The sequence below is a fragment of the Mus musculus genome, chromosome 6 (genome assembly GCF_000001635.26).
Source record: "Mus musculus strain C57BL/6J chromosome 6, GRCm38.p6 C57BL/6J".
Lineage (NCBI taxonomy): Eukaryota > Metazoa > Chordata > Mammalia > Rodentia > Muridae > Mus > Mus musculus.
The window spans coordinates 112,676,911-112,694,135 of NC_000072.6; the positions used below are offsets into that span (position 1 = coordinate 112,676,911).

Sequence of the window (17,225 nt, forward strand, 5' to 3'; positions counted from 1 at the left end):
CAACTGGACTCCACAAGATTGATGAAATTATGGTAAAATAAAATCAGAGTAGGTAGCAACAACTAACTCACTTTACAGTGTTTATGACAAGTACAAAGGAAGGGGTGATTCATTAAGTCTCTAAGTAAAACATTCATCCAGGACAGACTACTACATTCACAACTATGAAATGCTAATAAACATCTGTGGTGTCCGGCAGCATTCACAAGGAAAGCACCATCAGACGTCGACCATCTCTATCAAGAACTTGAGACTCTGAAGCCAGAGAAACATCTCCCCAAGCATGACATGCACTGATCTTTTCCATGCTGAGTAGGTGAAGCTAAATATTGTAAGTCAGGGGTCTCAGAACCAGGACATCAATAGAAAAGAGTTCTGCTCTGAACCAAGTGACAGCTCCACACAGGATGGGGTCAGGGTGATCAGCCACACTCAGCAGTGTCCTTCAGTGTTATAAAGGAAAGACTGTGAAGCATAGAGACCGTTATGTGACCAAACCCAAGGCCAGGATGTAACTAAACAGATTCAGGTCCATGTTTCCCTAAGTATGTCTGAACAATTTTGTAAGAAATACTTCTGAGGACAAAAAATAAACAGAAAAACTTGGAGTAAAGCCAATTTAGGAATTGGAAAACAAAACCAACACCAGCAGCTATCTCAAGTGTAGGATCTCTCAGCAGTCTACTGAGTGACATGGTACAGGCTAGTTCTAAGTTGCATTGGAGACCAACTGGCAAGGCTCTCTGTGCAGCCACATTTGGAACACAATTGGACAGAGCTAGAAGCATTAGAAGAATACAACAGAGCCTTCTGGAAAGAGAACAATCCAAACAAGATCATAAGTACAAATTCTCTTCAGGGAGAAAATACTCAGAAACTACTTCAAACTCATTTTCTGGGGTGAAACACAAGGAAAAAAAGCAGGTCACAAGATACCGATTAATGGCTTAGAAAGTCATCTTGGGATATCTCCTTGTATTATCCCAAATCCCCGCCCCCTAACTAGCAACATAACCATCTAAATACGATTCCCATCAACAAACTGTGGGTCTAAGAAGGCAGTCCTTGTGAGCACAGTGCTAGGCAGGCTTGGAGTTAAGGCCAGCTTGTGCTGTGAGTTAGCAGCACACTGCCACACTTCAGCCTTTGTAAGTCACAGCCTGCCCCAGGGAACCTGCATTCACTCCAAACTGACTTAGAAACATTAAGTGGCACCTTTTCAGTTTTAATAATTAAAACAATAAGATGATCTTGCCTTCTAAGAGAATGCTTTTGGGAGAATATTCCTCAAAACAGATGAACATAAGAGCCAATCACCCTCTTCACCCCTTTCCAGCTATCACTGAAGTCTCTAGCCCCCTTCTCTTTCCCACTCTCTCTGGACTCTCACAGATTGTCTCCAACTTCACCCCACTTCATTCCCTGTGCTCACCACTGTCCTGTTTACCACCTGACAGTGCAGGTAGACTGAGGCCTATACCCTGTTTTTAAAAATAAAATCTCCCCTTGACCTTGCTGCTCATGCTTCCTCCAGCTACATCTACCCAGACTCAAACACGACCCTGCTTCTCTATCGTCTCCACCAGCCACTGATTCCCAAAGCCCTGCAATTTACCTTCAATTAAAACATCACTCCTTGAATACTAAGTGGACTATTTCAGATTTGGTGACCGTGGTACACAAATGACACAAAGCAGCACAGTAGTTGAGGTACAAACCCCATCCTCACAACTTACTAGTACTGTCATTTCTGGGTGTTTTGGAGAGAAGGTCATTATATCCCACACATACTCTCCCATACATATCCCATACATATCCCATACATACTCTCCCATACATATCCCATATATATCCCATACATACTCTCCCATACATATCCCATACATACTCTCCCATACATATCCCATACATACTCTCCCATACATATCCCATACATATCCCATATATATCCCATACATACTCTCCCATACATATCCCATACATACTCTCCCATACATATCCCATACATACTCTCCCATACATATCCCATACATACTCTCCCATACATATCCCATACATATCCCATATATATCCCATACATACTCTCCCATACATATCCCATACATACTCTCCCATACATATCCCATACATACTCTCCCATACATATCCCATACATACTCTCCCATACATATCCCATACATACTCTCCCATACATATCCCATACATATCCCATATATATCCCATACATACTCTCCCATACATATCCCATACATACTCTCCCATACATATCCCATACATACTCTCCGGCACAGAAGGGGGAAATCAGAAGCTCTGGGCTGGATGACACTGAGCAACCTGGGCTGGCCTACTTTTTAGTAGTCTCGGAGTCTCCTGTCTTAGCCTCCTGAATGCTTGGACTGGCTGGCACATCTCACTAACCTCAGCTAAAATATTCTTCTGCATCATTTTTGCAGGGCATCATTATGCTATTGAACATCCTATTCAAAAAAAGTTTTTGAAAAAGCGCACTAGGATTCAATTCTCAGCACCACATACATACAGACAGATGGATAAATAATATACAGTAAATTTTATTTAAATTAATACTTAAAATACTACATTTTAATTGTTTAAAGATGTATATAAAAATATTAAAACATCCTAAGAACTAATGAAAGATTTTACATTCTTCAAATTCAAGCTGTCCTTGCTCTCTTTGGGCAAGGCCTCTGCATGACCAACTGAAAATTCTAAAAAGAAAGTTTAAAAGATAAGTGAATTCTAAGTCACTAGTTTCTCTAAATCATAATGTATCAGAGAGCAAGCGCTAATCTGCTCCTGAAATATGGCAGAGTGTGAGCTGAAGAAGGAAAACAAGAGGATGGAGAGGTAACCAGCACTAAAGGGAAAATCAAACACGGAAGGAAACAGAAGTTCTAGTCACCAGGACAACGGGAGTCCTGGTTTTGATTGACATCTATCAGGCAGAGAAGCATCGTGCAAAGGCAGGTCAGAGGCTGTGCTCACCTTCGCAGGCTCTCCTTCTTCTCTTCACGTGATAAACAACTGTCTAAATGCTTATTGATATGATTTTCTGGAATGCTGACCCCACAAACAGGACAAGACACTGCATTTAAAAGAGAGGGGGGAGACATTATTAGCCATAGAACAGGCAAAAATTACACTGACATCTTTCAGTAATTTAAAGACAGAATCCCAGCTGATATGCTCTTTAAAAGAGCCAGGAGAACAGGCAAACGGGTTACTAGTAACTAGCTGCTTTGCGGGAAGTCCCATGATCAGAACCCTGGGCCTAGAGGCTGCACTTAGGTTTGGGAGTTAGCCAGCTGGAAACAGGGTACTAGGAAACCACAGCGCTGAGTCTCCCCAGGCCGCAGGACATCTCACACAGGACATCTCACACAGGACATCTAACACAGGACAAGCACAGCCTCAGCAACTCTGTAAACAAGTTCCACCTGGGAGTGAAACCAAGGCTTCGCTGGCTCCTTACAATCTGGCTGAACTACTGACCTCCTGGCTCCCGGGCCAGGTCCTCCTTACTAAAGCTGCAGCTTTGTGGAGTTGCAGTGAATGTGGAGGTGCCCACAAAATGCAGTTTCCAAAGAAGGAAGGCTTGTGGCACCAGAGTCCCCAGACTCCCTACTCCTTCTTTTAGTAGCACAGAGAAGTGTATCTATTTTACATGTTATGGTCCATTCTAAGATTTCATTTGGATAAAAAAGAAAAAAATTCTACAAGAGCTGAAAACATGTCCATATGAAATAAAAATATAACAACAAAAACCACAGACGGAGTGATCTCCAGGCTGAGATGTTGATACGCATAATCAAAAACTAAAATAGAAAAAACCTTAAAAATACAAGTACTAATAAGCTAATTTCAATTTTCTAGTAAACACTACTGGCCTTCAACTGTGGGTTGTATGGGTTTGCTAAACAACACACATTCTTAGTAAAAGATAAGGTCCTAAAGACTGGCTGTGAGTTTTCCAGATGACCCTTCATACCATAATCCTGGCTCTGTCACCATTAGGCCACTCTGCACCACTGCAGCATGGAAACACCAGAGCTAGTATATAAACAGAGGAGGAGGGCAGGTTCCAGGCAATCGGTATTTACTGACCAGGTAGCACATCCGGTCAGTTTTCAGCTATTCTGTCAGCCTGAGTATACTGTAGGAAGAGTGAGATAACAAACTGGCTACAGAGACATTCTGGGAGAGCCAGGAAATAAGTCAGGCTCACTGAAGTACATGTCCTATACCAATAAAATAAGCCCTAACCACGGACTGCATCAATGCCTGAGACATGGTGAGGTGAAACCCAGTCCAGTCTTTCTCCCCCTCAAAAGTGCTGCCTATTAATCTCACACCACACAAGTGAGACTTCCTTAAGTATAAAAGTGCACATATAAAAGTGCTGCCTACCTTTAGTATCCAGTTTCATAGTGGATGTAGAGGGAGTCACAGGACCATTAGCATCCGAGAGCCCCAGTACCGGCTTTCCTAGGAGACTTGTCTCTTTAATCTCAGCAGAGGTGCTTAGCTCTTTTTGAGGGCTGAATTTCCTCTCATTTTCTTTTCCCAACAACTCAAATACACAGTCACCAGTTTCTCTAATCAGGAACTTATCCATTAACCTGTTCGCCTGTTTGACAGGGTGTTGGGCGGCGTCAGCATTATGCACTTTAACAACAACCTTCTTTGAGGTGGAAGACACAGGAGATATGGGTGGTGACTCTAAAGCAAACTGCAACAGGTGAGTCCTTGAAACACACAAAACAAACAAATGGGTAAATAAGATGCCAAGTTATGCATAATACACTGAGTCTCCCTAATTAATACTTGGTTCCTCTGAAACACAGAACTTATGTCACAATCACAATCAAACTAAAACGTTTCTTTTAAAATGCAGGAAATCATTATTAAAAGGCAGTGACTAGAACTTAAAGAGTATACTGGGTTCTAGGTGCTGATATGACACTTACTCTACAATGGCTAAGTAAAAGCTGGAGAAAGACATAAAGCAACAGTTAGCACTACGACACAAGCAACCCAAAAGTATGATCCCTGGGAGAAGAGAGACAAATGAAGTGATGCAACCCTGACCCAAGACCTTCACCTGGGAGCACCTTCTCGGATTTGTACGTTGAACTGACATCGAAGCAGAAGTTACCTCCCTGACCAGGGAGAAGAGAGCACAATTCTGGGCAGAGATGATGAGAACGAGAGGGACGGTGTGCTAGGCATGTAGGAGGGAGCCAGGAGAAGGAAACCCTCACCCATCTGCAATCGTCTCCAGGGTATGCAAGGACCAAACGCCACAAGCCTGGCAGGAAACAGACATTGGTAAACAGATGCCAGAGGCAGTGCTAGAAAGATGCTCAGCTTAGCCCAGCCAAAATGGATACCTTCACGGAGACCATGTGGCCTGCCTGAGGTGAGATGTCAGAGGTCGCACCTTAGGAAAGGGGACCGCTCTGTGCACAGAGTGTGTTCACACAAATGTGCACGTGTGCATATGTGTTTCCATCTGTACACCTAAAGCTCGTGTATGCACATGAGTCATAAAGCCTCACTAGAGGTAGGTAACCTGTGGGGACAGAGGTCAGAAAAAGTGAGGAAAACTAACACAGAATCTAGTAATACACTGCACCAACCCTTAACAGAACAAAAGCAAAGAGCCGGTCAGGTAACTGCGTGTCAGAACAAAACGCATTTACTTTCAAAAAGTATAGTTTTTCTTTCCTGCTGCTCTGGGTTTGTCAATGTGCTGCCTCTTTCCTTCCTTCCTTTCCTTTCTTTTTGTATTTTTTTTTCCCCCTGTACAGGGTCTCATATAAAGCCCTGGCAGGCCTAGAACTCACCAATCTGATAAAATGCTACTTAAAAACAAAGCAACAACAATAAAAGCTCACAACTCTTATCAACCATCAGTGATAACAAATGAGCTACCTCCCCCCAAGACTGAACAAAGCACAGATGCCAACCACCACCATCTCTCTCCTAAAACTGCAGAAGACGTCCTGAGTCAATGCAAAGGTAAGACCAAGAACAAGAGCCAGGAACAAAGACTACAAAGATTATAAAAAGAGGAAAAGATTTCATTTTCATAGGAAAAGTTAGGTACACGGTAAGTAAGAAGGCTGGTTCACTATATTACCTTCCCTACTTTCATGTATATTTAAATTTTTTCACAACTTAAAAAAAAAAGAAAAAGATAAAAAAATAAAGGAAAACTAAGCTAAGGATGGCAGCACATGCTGATAACCTCAGCACTCAGCAGGATGAAGCAGAAGATTCTAATTCCAGTGTAATTTCAATCACATAATGATGCTGTATCTAACACAATCAAGAAAAAGGTAGGGAAAGGAGGGAGGGGAAGGAGGAAAGAGGGAGTGAGGGAGTGAGCAAGAGAAGGAAGTTGGAGGGAGGGGAAAAACAGGAAGAAGGTTGAAAGAAAGGATCTTGGTCTTAGGAAACAAATAAAAAAAATTTTATATAAATCATATATATGTTTACACACACACACACGCACACACACACATACACACACACACACACCACTGGGTTCAGTAGTCTCTTATCCCTCCAGCCCCTGGATTTAGTACAAAGAAGATTCTGAGAAAAGCTTTCCTATCACAGTAGCAAAGGAGAGGAGACAGTATTCAGGCAAAGATGAGCCAGCACTGGTACTTTCAGCATGCTAGTGGTCATTTTCTTGCCTTTATTCCACAATCTGGGTGAGTTTTACTTCAGGTGGCTTTCTTATTTCAAGGCATGCCAAGAAGACTATGGAAGACAGTAGTAGCAAGACCACAACAAACTATTCTCAGGGCTAAAATTGAAATCAATTCACTTATTCCAGTACCGTGTACTCTTGCCAGAGAATCACAATAGAAAATAAAACCTATACTCACGAAAGTTACAGAATAAGGAAAAAATGAACACGTTTATACAATTTATGTGAAAAATGCTAATACAATGGAGCCTAATGGCTAAGAAAACAAACAAACAAACCCAACTCAGTGGTAGAGAGATTCCCTAGCACGTGGAAGGGTAAGAGTGCCAGCCCTACCCCAGGAAAAAATACATAGAATAAAGTAGAATGCAGCCAAGCAGGGGAAGATGAGGGAAGCGTTCTTTCCATCTTTCCAGCTGGTCATAAAGCCTCACTAGAGGTAACCTATGGGAACAGAGGTCAGAGAAAGTGAGTCTAAACCAGGTGGCCACCTGGGAAGATACTGCTTCACCTACAAAGAACAGCAAGCACAAAGTCTGGAGCCAGATGCAATCAACATGGCAGAGAACAAGACCTGGAACTTAAGTTAACTTAATATGCTGAGTCATAGTTGTTTATTCAGCGCTAGAGCCATGAGGTGAGCAGTTTGGGGCTCTCTTGGCTGTCTGAGATCTAATTTGTTTGCCTTTCTAAACTAGATGACTTGAAGCAGACCAGTGAAACTTCCTGGGACTTTATTTACCCATCTGTACAATAAGATGCTGATCCTAGTCTTCCAGCTCTAAAAGTCCTTATCTGTCCACGAGAATCTGAGTGCCTGTGATGAGTGCTGTTTGGTTCTACGGTGCCAGATCACTTTCATACGAATTCATAAGGGTGATGGAAATTAAGGAAAAATGACTAACTCCATTTAAATGTAAACATCTGCTTGGAAATTAGCATCTCTGTCTAATTTATTCTAGGTTATATGAATTGCAAAATATTTCTTGGTTTTAGATGTCATCTGTTTTCATGTTTTTCCAAGCCTTTCTCCCAGACTTCAGATTCCTGTCAACAGCCTATCTCCCATTTATCCTTGAGCCCCTTAAGAGCAAGCTAACCCTTGACACATCCAAAGGAGACTGCTGGTACTCTTCTGCTCTGTGCCTGCTCTCACTCTTGCTGTGTCTCTTAACAGCAGCACTTCCCGAATGCCAGGATGAAGGTGAGCCACTACATCGGGCTAAGAACATTACTTTAAAACAAGGCAAGAAAAAGGGTGTTCTTTGAAAAATGAACACCAAAGGTCAAAAGAAAATGTAAAAGAACGTCATCCTTGTATCTGAAACCTCTTAAAATTATTTCCCATAACTTATTATTCAATTTAGAATATTAAATTTTTAAAAATCCAAATGGCATATAAAATGGTAAGGGCAAATGAGAAAGACAAGAAATAAAATCAACAAGCAATATAAATATCTTACATTTTAGTCATAAGATTATTCTTCTTCCCTCATCAATCTTACCAGAGTTCAAACAAATCATGATATCAATTAACTTCTGTTTCATCCCTACTAATTTTGCAGATGAGGTACCACAGCACCACACGTGATGACCATCTAAGAAACAAAACAGGCACCTGCTCAAGGACGATGCTAAGAATGATAATGCCAAGAAGGTAGCCCAAGGAGAATGACGAACTCAAATACAGCCACATAAGATAAACCTTCAAAAGTAAAACAAATCAAAGAAAACAAAAAGTCCAGGAGATGGCTATCATTAAGTGACTTTGGTGGGAGTATGAGAACTCAAGTTCCAGACCCAGACCTCCCATAACGAGCTGGGGCTGGCAGTGTAATCCTGCAGCCTCAGCACTAGCCAGGCAGGGACAGGCAGACCCGAAAGCTTACTGGCTCATCAGCTACACAAACTCGAAGTTAGTGAGAAACACCCCCCCAAAACTCGAGGAATGATCACAGGAAGACATCCATCCAATACTGATCTCTGGCTTTGACACCCTCACACACACATGCAAGTGTACCTACACACATGCACATATATCATCATTAACAAGTACACATATAACATTCACACATACCTAGGGAAAAAACCTAATAGACATGACATGAGTTTTTACAGTATACAATACAGAAAGCAATGACTTCAATAGGAGAATCAGAGAAACACATAGTTTCTTATTCTAGAAAAGTGTACTATTACATGGCCTCACAAAGAAATTAGCTAACCAGCCAGTTGCTGCAATGGCATATTAGAGTTCACAGAGCATTAAACATAATCATCTTTATGATACAAACCTATTAAAAATGTGCAATTCTACTAGAAGTCTGAAGACATTTTTAGAGACAAGGTCAGGTATCTCCATGAATTTTCCAACAAGTAAAGAGGTCTCATGCATGGACATGTGCACTAACAACATAATTAAAACAAATACAAGGTATATTTGGTAGAACATGCCTTTCTATATCCCTTTGGGAAACCAAACTCATATCCAAACCTTCATGCATTTGACAGTTAAAGAACACAGCTATGTACGACAGCTTTATAGAGAAGCAGTTGCATGTCTCACACAATATACCATATTACACATGCTGAGTAAATCTGATTAAGAATTAATAGGTTAAAATATAACAAATAGAACCAATTAAATATGTGAACAAAGGGTTAATATACACACCTGCATAAAAACACATATTCTCTAGAGCTGTCCACTAAAACGTCTTAGAGGCTAACATCCCAGAAGCAACACAACACCAACTATAAATAAAGTGCCAAGATATCTACACTTTAACTCTTAATTCTTCAAAACGGGAAAGTTTCTGGTAGAGAAAACCTTGTGACTACTTATTAGACCTTCCCCTGTGCGGTGGCTATCACCCTTATTAGACCTTCCCCCTGTGCGGTGGCTATCACCCTTATTAGACCTTCCCCTGTGCGGTGGCTATCACCACTTCCCTTCTTTGGCTCCAGGATGTAACCCTGCACTCCCTAACGGAAAGGGCATGGGGAGGAGGCACACATAAAGAGCACAGGCAGTGAGTGGTTAGTCACCAAACTGAATCATACCGTGCAAAATTCATGCTTTTTACCAGTTCATCTAAGAGGCGATTATTTCTCAGGTCTGGCTCCGTTACTGCCTAGAAAAGGAAAACAACAGATGGAAAAGGTCAAAAGCAGTCATTAACTTGTCACAATCTTGTTTTTGAAAATGTCTGACCTGCCCTCCTGGGGCTCTCTGTCCCACTAGTATTCCAGGAAAACTTCAAAATAAAGTGGATTCATCTCATACTAACATAACTTTAGCCAGTGAATCAGGACCTGCTAACCGGAAGCCTGGCAACAGCCCTCAAAAGCATGTTAAAACTATCTGCTATTCACTCTGACCAACTAAGACAAAACCCAGTATGAGCAAGGATTTTTTTCCTTAAAATGCCAAAACTCTAGCTTTCCCTAATTACTTAGAAACAAAAGAGAGAAGCTCTTCTATGCAATAACTCTAGGAGAGAAGCATTAAGTGTTCAGAGGGTTAAAACTAAGAAACTCAAGAACACCAGAGAAATATCCATTACCGCAGCAGTGGTGTCACCTGGAATGAACGCCACGGTACAAGTCTACCTTTACAAAGACAGCAGGCAGTGACAGAGACCTCCAAGTCTGGAGGCAGCTGCTCTGTTTCTGACACAGGGAAACGGTTTAGACAAATTCAGTGACATCCTGACACGATGTGCTTGCTGGCCAGAGTGGTCACACCTCCAGCTCCCTGCAGCTTCCTTTTCAAGAGACCTGTGTCTCTTCTTTCTTTACCCAGATATGAGTTTAATTTTCCATTTTATCTCCCTCTCTATCTATTCTCACCTCAAGGAAAAGTCTCAGATATGGACAACACACTCGCTCATGTTTGTTCTGAAAGGGCTGCTCTGGGAGGGCAGTAAGAGACCAGGGAGGCCTGGGGGAGCCCAGCTGCCATGAATCTCTCGCCTCCTACAAATATATCCACCAACCCTTCCCAAACGAAGACTCCCAGCACTAGTTTGCATACAAAGTGAAAAATTATAAAAAGTTAGGAGGCACAAAAGCACAAACTGTAGGAATCAAACAGAATTAGAGCCTTTTACTTCCTAAAAATACATTAGGGTATCAAAATTCTTGATGAGAAAGGGAATAAAACCCATGTCTCTTGTGCATACTTAAGAAATGTTTCCTGGAAATGTTCAAATGGCTTAATTCACTGACTACATATCAATCACCCTGTGCATTTTTGTGGACACATAAAGCAAAAAAATTTGCCCTAATCAACAAAATTTATAAAAAAAAATTAAAAACTTACCACGCAACAAGTTGGGCACTGAGTTTTATAGGATAAAAACTTTCTTATACAGAGTGAACAATCTGCAAAAAGACACAAAATGTAACATAGGAAGTTACGTTATTCAGTAATGCAGGAATCTGACTTTTACAATGTTGCCTTCCGACTAGAAAGTGATTTCATTCCAAGTTTCTAGTGTCCTCTTGCTCCACAAGTGTTTACATGTATATCTAAAAAGCACTGTTAAAGAAAGAAAGTGCCTCTAGTACAGTGACTCTCTAAGCTCCCACAGCTCTGTAAGCACACAGCACTCCCTCTTTGCCCACTTTGTGACCACAAGGACACACTGAAGCCCTGGGCTTATTTTATACACATGCCCGATAGCTAGTATTTCCCACTTGAAAACAGAAAACTTGAAAATGGGATATACAGACACAACACATATCCAGGTTATTAAGTGAAGATTTCTACACCCTAAAACTGTGAGGCCCACAACCCCATACTTAACAAGCACTTGGGTGGCAGGTACCAAACAATACACGGGGCTAAGGGTTTGTTTTGTTGTTGTTGTTTTGTTTTGTTTAATCTCAAATAGCCAACAAAGAATGGGGCAACTATATTATAAAGTTAAGCAGGAAATAAGTAAATACTAAATTATTCACACCCGGGGCAGCATACAATGAAAACTCTCGGGTGTAATAAATTGACACTTTGCTGGTGGCTCCTTTACGCAAAGCTGAACTAAGGGAGCCTTTTAGTTGAGGAAGCAAAACCAATATGGTTTTGATGGTGTAAGTATTCATAAAGAAGCACTGCCAGTTCCAACAACAGTACTCCAAGGAATAAAGGGATAGACTATGGCCAAGAACAAGAGAGAAAACAGGTTGAGCTCTTCTGGGCATTGCAGAGAAGCTGGAAGTTGCCATTCAGATGGAAGTGGCCATTCAGTTGCTGAGCAACCTGAAAACCCAACAACTTGCCCTAGATCCATGGAAAAAGCAAGATCATAGGCTAAACTGCTACCCTCCCCCAGAAAACCCAGACAGAAAACCCACTCAGGGAGGAGAGACCACAGCAGAAAGCACCTCAGGAGCCAGAAAAGAAACCTGTCCTGTAGCCACCACCAAAGAGAACACCTGAAGTGACTAACAGCTGTGGGGCAAATCTGAACGTTGGTATTAGGAGTGGGATAGCACTCTGACAGGCCTGACCATGCTGGTTTTTGGAGAAACAGAGAATGCTTTGGGACTGTGGACTGGGAAAGCAGTTGAAGTAGGGCTTAATGGGCCATCCTAGTAAAAGCTTAGAAGACAGTAGTGCTGAGAGCAATGTGGACTGTGGAGGCCCAGCTCAAAAGATTTCATAAAGGATTATTTGCAACATTCTTGTGGTATGTTAGCAAAGAATATAGCTACTTTCCACACCTGTCTTAAAATGTTGCCTGAGGCAAAATTGAAAATAATGGATTAATTTCCTTGGTAAGGGAGATTTTAAGACAGTCAAATACTGACTCTGTCAAGTAGTTCTTAGAAATCACTCTTGGGTCTACAATGAAAAAAAGCAAAAAGTACAAAATGTAGTTTGAAAAGGAGAAAAAAAAAATTTTTTGTTTTTGTTTTTCCAAGACAGGGTTTCTCTGTATAGCCCTGGCTGTCCTCGAACTCAGAAATCCACCTGCCTCTGCCTCCTGAGTGCTGGGATTAAAGGCGTGCGCCACCACGCCCGGCAAAAAGGAGAAAATTTAATGTCAGAGCCAAGGCCTATGCTGAAGAGATATGAAGATTAAAGAAAGCTCTGTTATACAATGGAATAGTGGAAGGGGTGCACCAGAGCAAGACCCCCTCTAGCCAAGCTTCCACCTTGTCAAAAGGCAATGCCTGAGGAATTTTCTGCTGCTAAAAACAAAGGAAAGCTTCTAGAAATATAATTCAAGGAGGGGGCCAGGCTCTATCCTGAGTGAACAAAAAACTTGGCAGAGTTGTCCATGGGATTCTTGCTCTCAAGTCAGAAGGATGCACAAGCTAAGTGGTTGTGGAATCTCCCTCCAGGGCTAACGACAGTCACTGAAGCCTGTAGAGCATCTTTACAGACCTGTCAATAAAAAGCCTATGACCAATGAGCTAAGGCAGGATTAGAAGGTGGGTCATCCCGCAGAGAAAGATGATATTCTGGGAAATAGTAATGCATGTGAGATTCGCTGTGAACACTGAAGGTGATGGTTGCGTGAAACTGAGGAGAGATAACCAACCAACCATATGGTGGGACTTAGAATAGAATAAATGGGTAATTCAGTTATGAGCTAGTTGGGGAACAAAAAAAAAAAGCTATTGGCTTAGGCATTTATTCATATTTAAGAACTCCCAGAGTTGTTACTTCAGGGAACAAAGATGCAAAGCGGTAATGTCCGTGGTTACAGAGGCCAGGCATGTGGCAGGAGAGTCCCAGCATTTAGTCTGAAAGGCTACTTCATAAAGCTGTGAAAGTGAAGCCTGGATCCTGCTGGAGATCCCAGGATGTTAGAGATGTTAGAGCCATAGGATATCTGCCAAGTTGCACTAGCTGTACACAGGGAGTGGACTAGCCCGAGAGCAAAGAGTGCTGCAGTCAGCAAGGCTGGAAGCGAAGAACCATCTCAACCCTCTGCCATTGGACATGGACTTACAGAATTTGGAGTTTGTCCTGCTGGGTTTCAGTCTTGTATTGGTCCAGTATTTCCTCACTATAAGCCTCTTCCTCCATTATGGTCTATTCTATGCCACTCTATGTTGCAATTATGTAATCCACTTTTTGATTTTTGTGCTTACAGATGGTGACAATTAAAATATTGCCTTGAGTTTCAAGAGACTTTGAACTTTTAAACTATGTTGAGATTGTGAAAAACTATGGGGACTTTTAAAGCTGGACTAAATGCATTTTGCATTATTATACAATCACAAACCTATGGGGATAGAGAGTGGAATGTGGTGATTTGAATAAAAATGGCCCCATAGGCTCATATATTTGAATACTTGGTCTCCACTTGGTGAAACTGTTTGGCAAGGATTAGAAGGTATGGATTAATATAATATAGTTAATATTTAATTAATATAAGTATGATTAGTTAGTATTACTTGTTGGAGGAGGTGTATCACTAGAGGTGAACTCTGAAGTGTCAAAGACTCATGCCACTCCCAGTTACCTCTACCTCATAGCTGCATCTCTAGATGTGCTGTTTCAGCTACTGCTCCAGCACCATGCCTGCCTGCCTGCCTGCCTGCCTGCCTGCCTACTGCCATGTTTCCCACCATGATTCTTACAGACTCTAACCTTCTGAAACTATAACCCACAAATAAACTCATTCTTCTATAGGTTGCCATGCCATGGTGACTTAGCACAGCGAGAGAAATGTAACTAAGGCATACAGTAAGAAGTCTCCCAAGCAATATTTTAAGTCACACATTCCTAAATATACCTGCTGGGCTCAGGCACCTACAGGGACAGCTATTGCTTTTAATTTAGTTCCCAGACTCTACTATTAATTCAGTGGATTGGGTCATTTTTAAAAATGCATCACTTGAAATCATACTGATTCAATAAAAATTTCATAATTAGTTTTAGCTGTTAACAAGCCCCATCCATCCAACTAAGGGCCTGTATCCCACAATGTCCAGGACTGGAGTACTGCATACCTCTGTAACCCCCATCTGCCATTCTTGTCTGCAGACACACTTCCCCTCTGTGATGGTGATGGACTCTTATCTTATCTCTTATTTGAGGTGGTAAACCTCAAACCCTTCCATATGTTGACTGGATCATGGTGTTTTATCACAACAAAAGTAGCAATCTGCTCATACTGGGCCAAGAAATGGGGGGGTTGTTTGGTTTTGGTATGTGTGTTATATGTAGAAGCACTTGCCTGGGTATATACACATGGAGACAACGCTGTGTGTCTTCCTCAATCACCCTCCATCTTATTTTTTGAGACAAGGTCCTGAAATTCACTGTTGTTTTTCCAGTTAGGCTAATTAGAGCCCCAGATTCATCTGTCTTGTCCGCAAGTTCTAAGGTTATAGGTGTCTAGCATCACCCTTGGCTTTTAAGTGGGTAGTAGGGATCATAACTCAACACTTTACCCACTAAACCACCTCCCACAGCCTTGTCAAGGTTGCACATTAATTCCCAGAACTATCTTCTGAAGTACAAACTACTCGACAGACATTTACATTTAGAGAAATCCTAGGCAATGACTACAAACTCATCCACTTGCTAAGTGGCTCTCAAGAGCGAAGCGTGGGTGTATCTGCAAAGCGGACATTTGCATCATCTTAGTATGACTTCACAGAACTGTCTGTCAAGGATGCCTTCCAATAAAACCAACTTTAAGCCAAACTGAACTGATTTTTAAGTTTCCAAGATAAATAAACTTGAAAACAAAGGACAAAAAAATACCATAACTAAATATTCAATACACTAGATGGCCTAATTGGCAGGCTAACTCGCCTGTACAACCATAAGTTATTAAATACTTAGGAGACTGGCAGAGTACTTGCCTAAGAATGTATGAGGCTGTGGTCAAGACTTGTCCCTCAACAAATAAGTAAACAGATGAACCAGCATATTCAATAAGCATTTAAAATATTTCTTATAAAGAAGCAATTCTATTGCATAGTTGTTTTCGGTAGTACATGGCTGCTAAGTGATAAAATGATCTTTAATACTCTTAAATAGGAGAACTGTGAGGGAATCCAGATGGTCCTAGTTATGATGGTTTGACTGACTGTTTTCCAGCTATACCAGAATGGAAAAATGGTATTCACTCAATAGAAACTGTATTTTGCATTTTAATTCCTCTGTCCCGATCCCCACCACAACCTTTTACTAGCAATATGCACTATAACACTTTTGAATGCTGGGTAGAAGGAGTAGGCACAACTCCCCGAAAGCAAGCTGGTCAGAAGGGTGAGTGTATTGTGCCTGTACTGTGCTACAACAGGAAACAGGTTAAGTGGATTAACAAATGTTTACCTTACTAGCAATGCACATAAAAATATATTTAAAAATTTTATATAGAATAATCATAAAAAACACAAATGTTTACCTTATTAATATTTTCTACTGCTGATAGGTTTACTAGGATATAATCCCATGTTAAAAGTATCTGCATTCCTAATATTTTGAAGTTTAAAATTTACAATTCCACACTAAGTGGCTGAACCATTTGTCTGTCATCCTGCTAAAAATATCCTGAAGCTTAATATATTAAAGTGTTCAGCAAATATGCATATACTTTACCAAAATCTTTACTACCATAAACTCTGCAAAAGACATGTAAAAATATCCAAGGGGGACGTAGCAGAAAATCTAAGAACCTTGTAAGAAACACAATTGCCATATTCAGGAAAAGGTGACGGCATAGACCTTGAAAGTGCACGGCAAAGGAACGAAAAATGGAAAATGACTATGTGAACAGTATTTCCTTCACCATCAAGGAAAACTACGTTGTGCTTTTACTAAGAAAAACAAAGGGTACTTACAGTTGTGAGAGCACTGGGGGATTATCACTGCAATGTTGAAATACTCAAAGCAAATCCCACAGCGCAGCAAGTCATCTATTGTCTGCAATGCAAAAGCACATGTGTATCAGCAGGACATCAACAGCACACTCAATGCCTGGCAAACAATTTTCCCTCTAGTCCCCAAAATGAATTACATAACACTTATTTGTGAGTGATACATATTCAAAATCTGACTATAGACAAATAACAAAGGATCATGACTGAGAAAAGCTTCCCCCTGAATATTAAGTTTCAGGTTATCCTACTTGCTTTGTGGACAGGTGGAGCTGCAGGCTCCTGGGCCACACTGTTAGCCCTTCACAAAGGGCTCCTGCATCCCTGCTCTTCTCCTTCATCCCTGCTCTTCTTTCAGACCCATCCTCTGGCACAGAGTCACCACTCGGTGGAAGATTTCAACCACCTTTCTCTCTGATGACTCTAGCCTGTGTCAAGTTGAGACAAAACCAGCCAGGACAAAAGACTAATAAAGCCAAAGACTTAAAGAGTCTCTAGTGGGGTCGGTCGATGCACCTGTGATACCAGCATTCGGACGCTGAGGTAGGATTGAGTGCAAATCGAGATGTGGCTATATAATGAGACCTTATCTCAAACAAAAATAAATAAAATAGATAAATACTAAACTATC

At 41.2% G+C, this 17,225-nt stretch overlaps 1 protein-coding gene across 8 annotated transcripts in view; it reads right to left on the minus strand.

Moving 5' to 3' along the window:
• Nucleotides 1–17,225, minus strand: part of Rad18 (RAD18 E3 ubiquitin protein ligase) — a 76,841-nt gene that overhangs the window by 57,060 nt on the left and 2,556 nt on the right. For 7 of the 8 annotated variants that reach the window (NM_021385.2, NM_001167730.1, NM_001381931.1 and 4 more), the window contains exons 2-6: nt 16,559–16,640; nt 11,067–11,128; nt 9,806–9,876; nt 4,429–4,766; nt 3,007–3,106 (exon numbers count right to left, since the gene is read on the minus strand). In NM_021385.2, coding sequence (NP_067360.2) covers nt 3,007–3,106; nt 4,429–4,766; nt 9,806–9,876; nt 11,067–11,128; nt 16,559–16,640 — 653 coding nt within the window. Of the gene's footprint in view, nt 1–3,006; nt 3,107–4,428; nt 4,767–5,122; nt 5,330–9,805; nt 9,877–11,066; nt 11,129–16,558; nt 16,641–17,225 lie in introns of all 8 variants that reach the window. The other variant, NM_001381933.1, reaches the window with a different exon arrangement.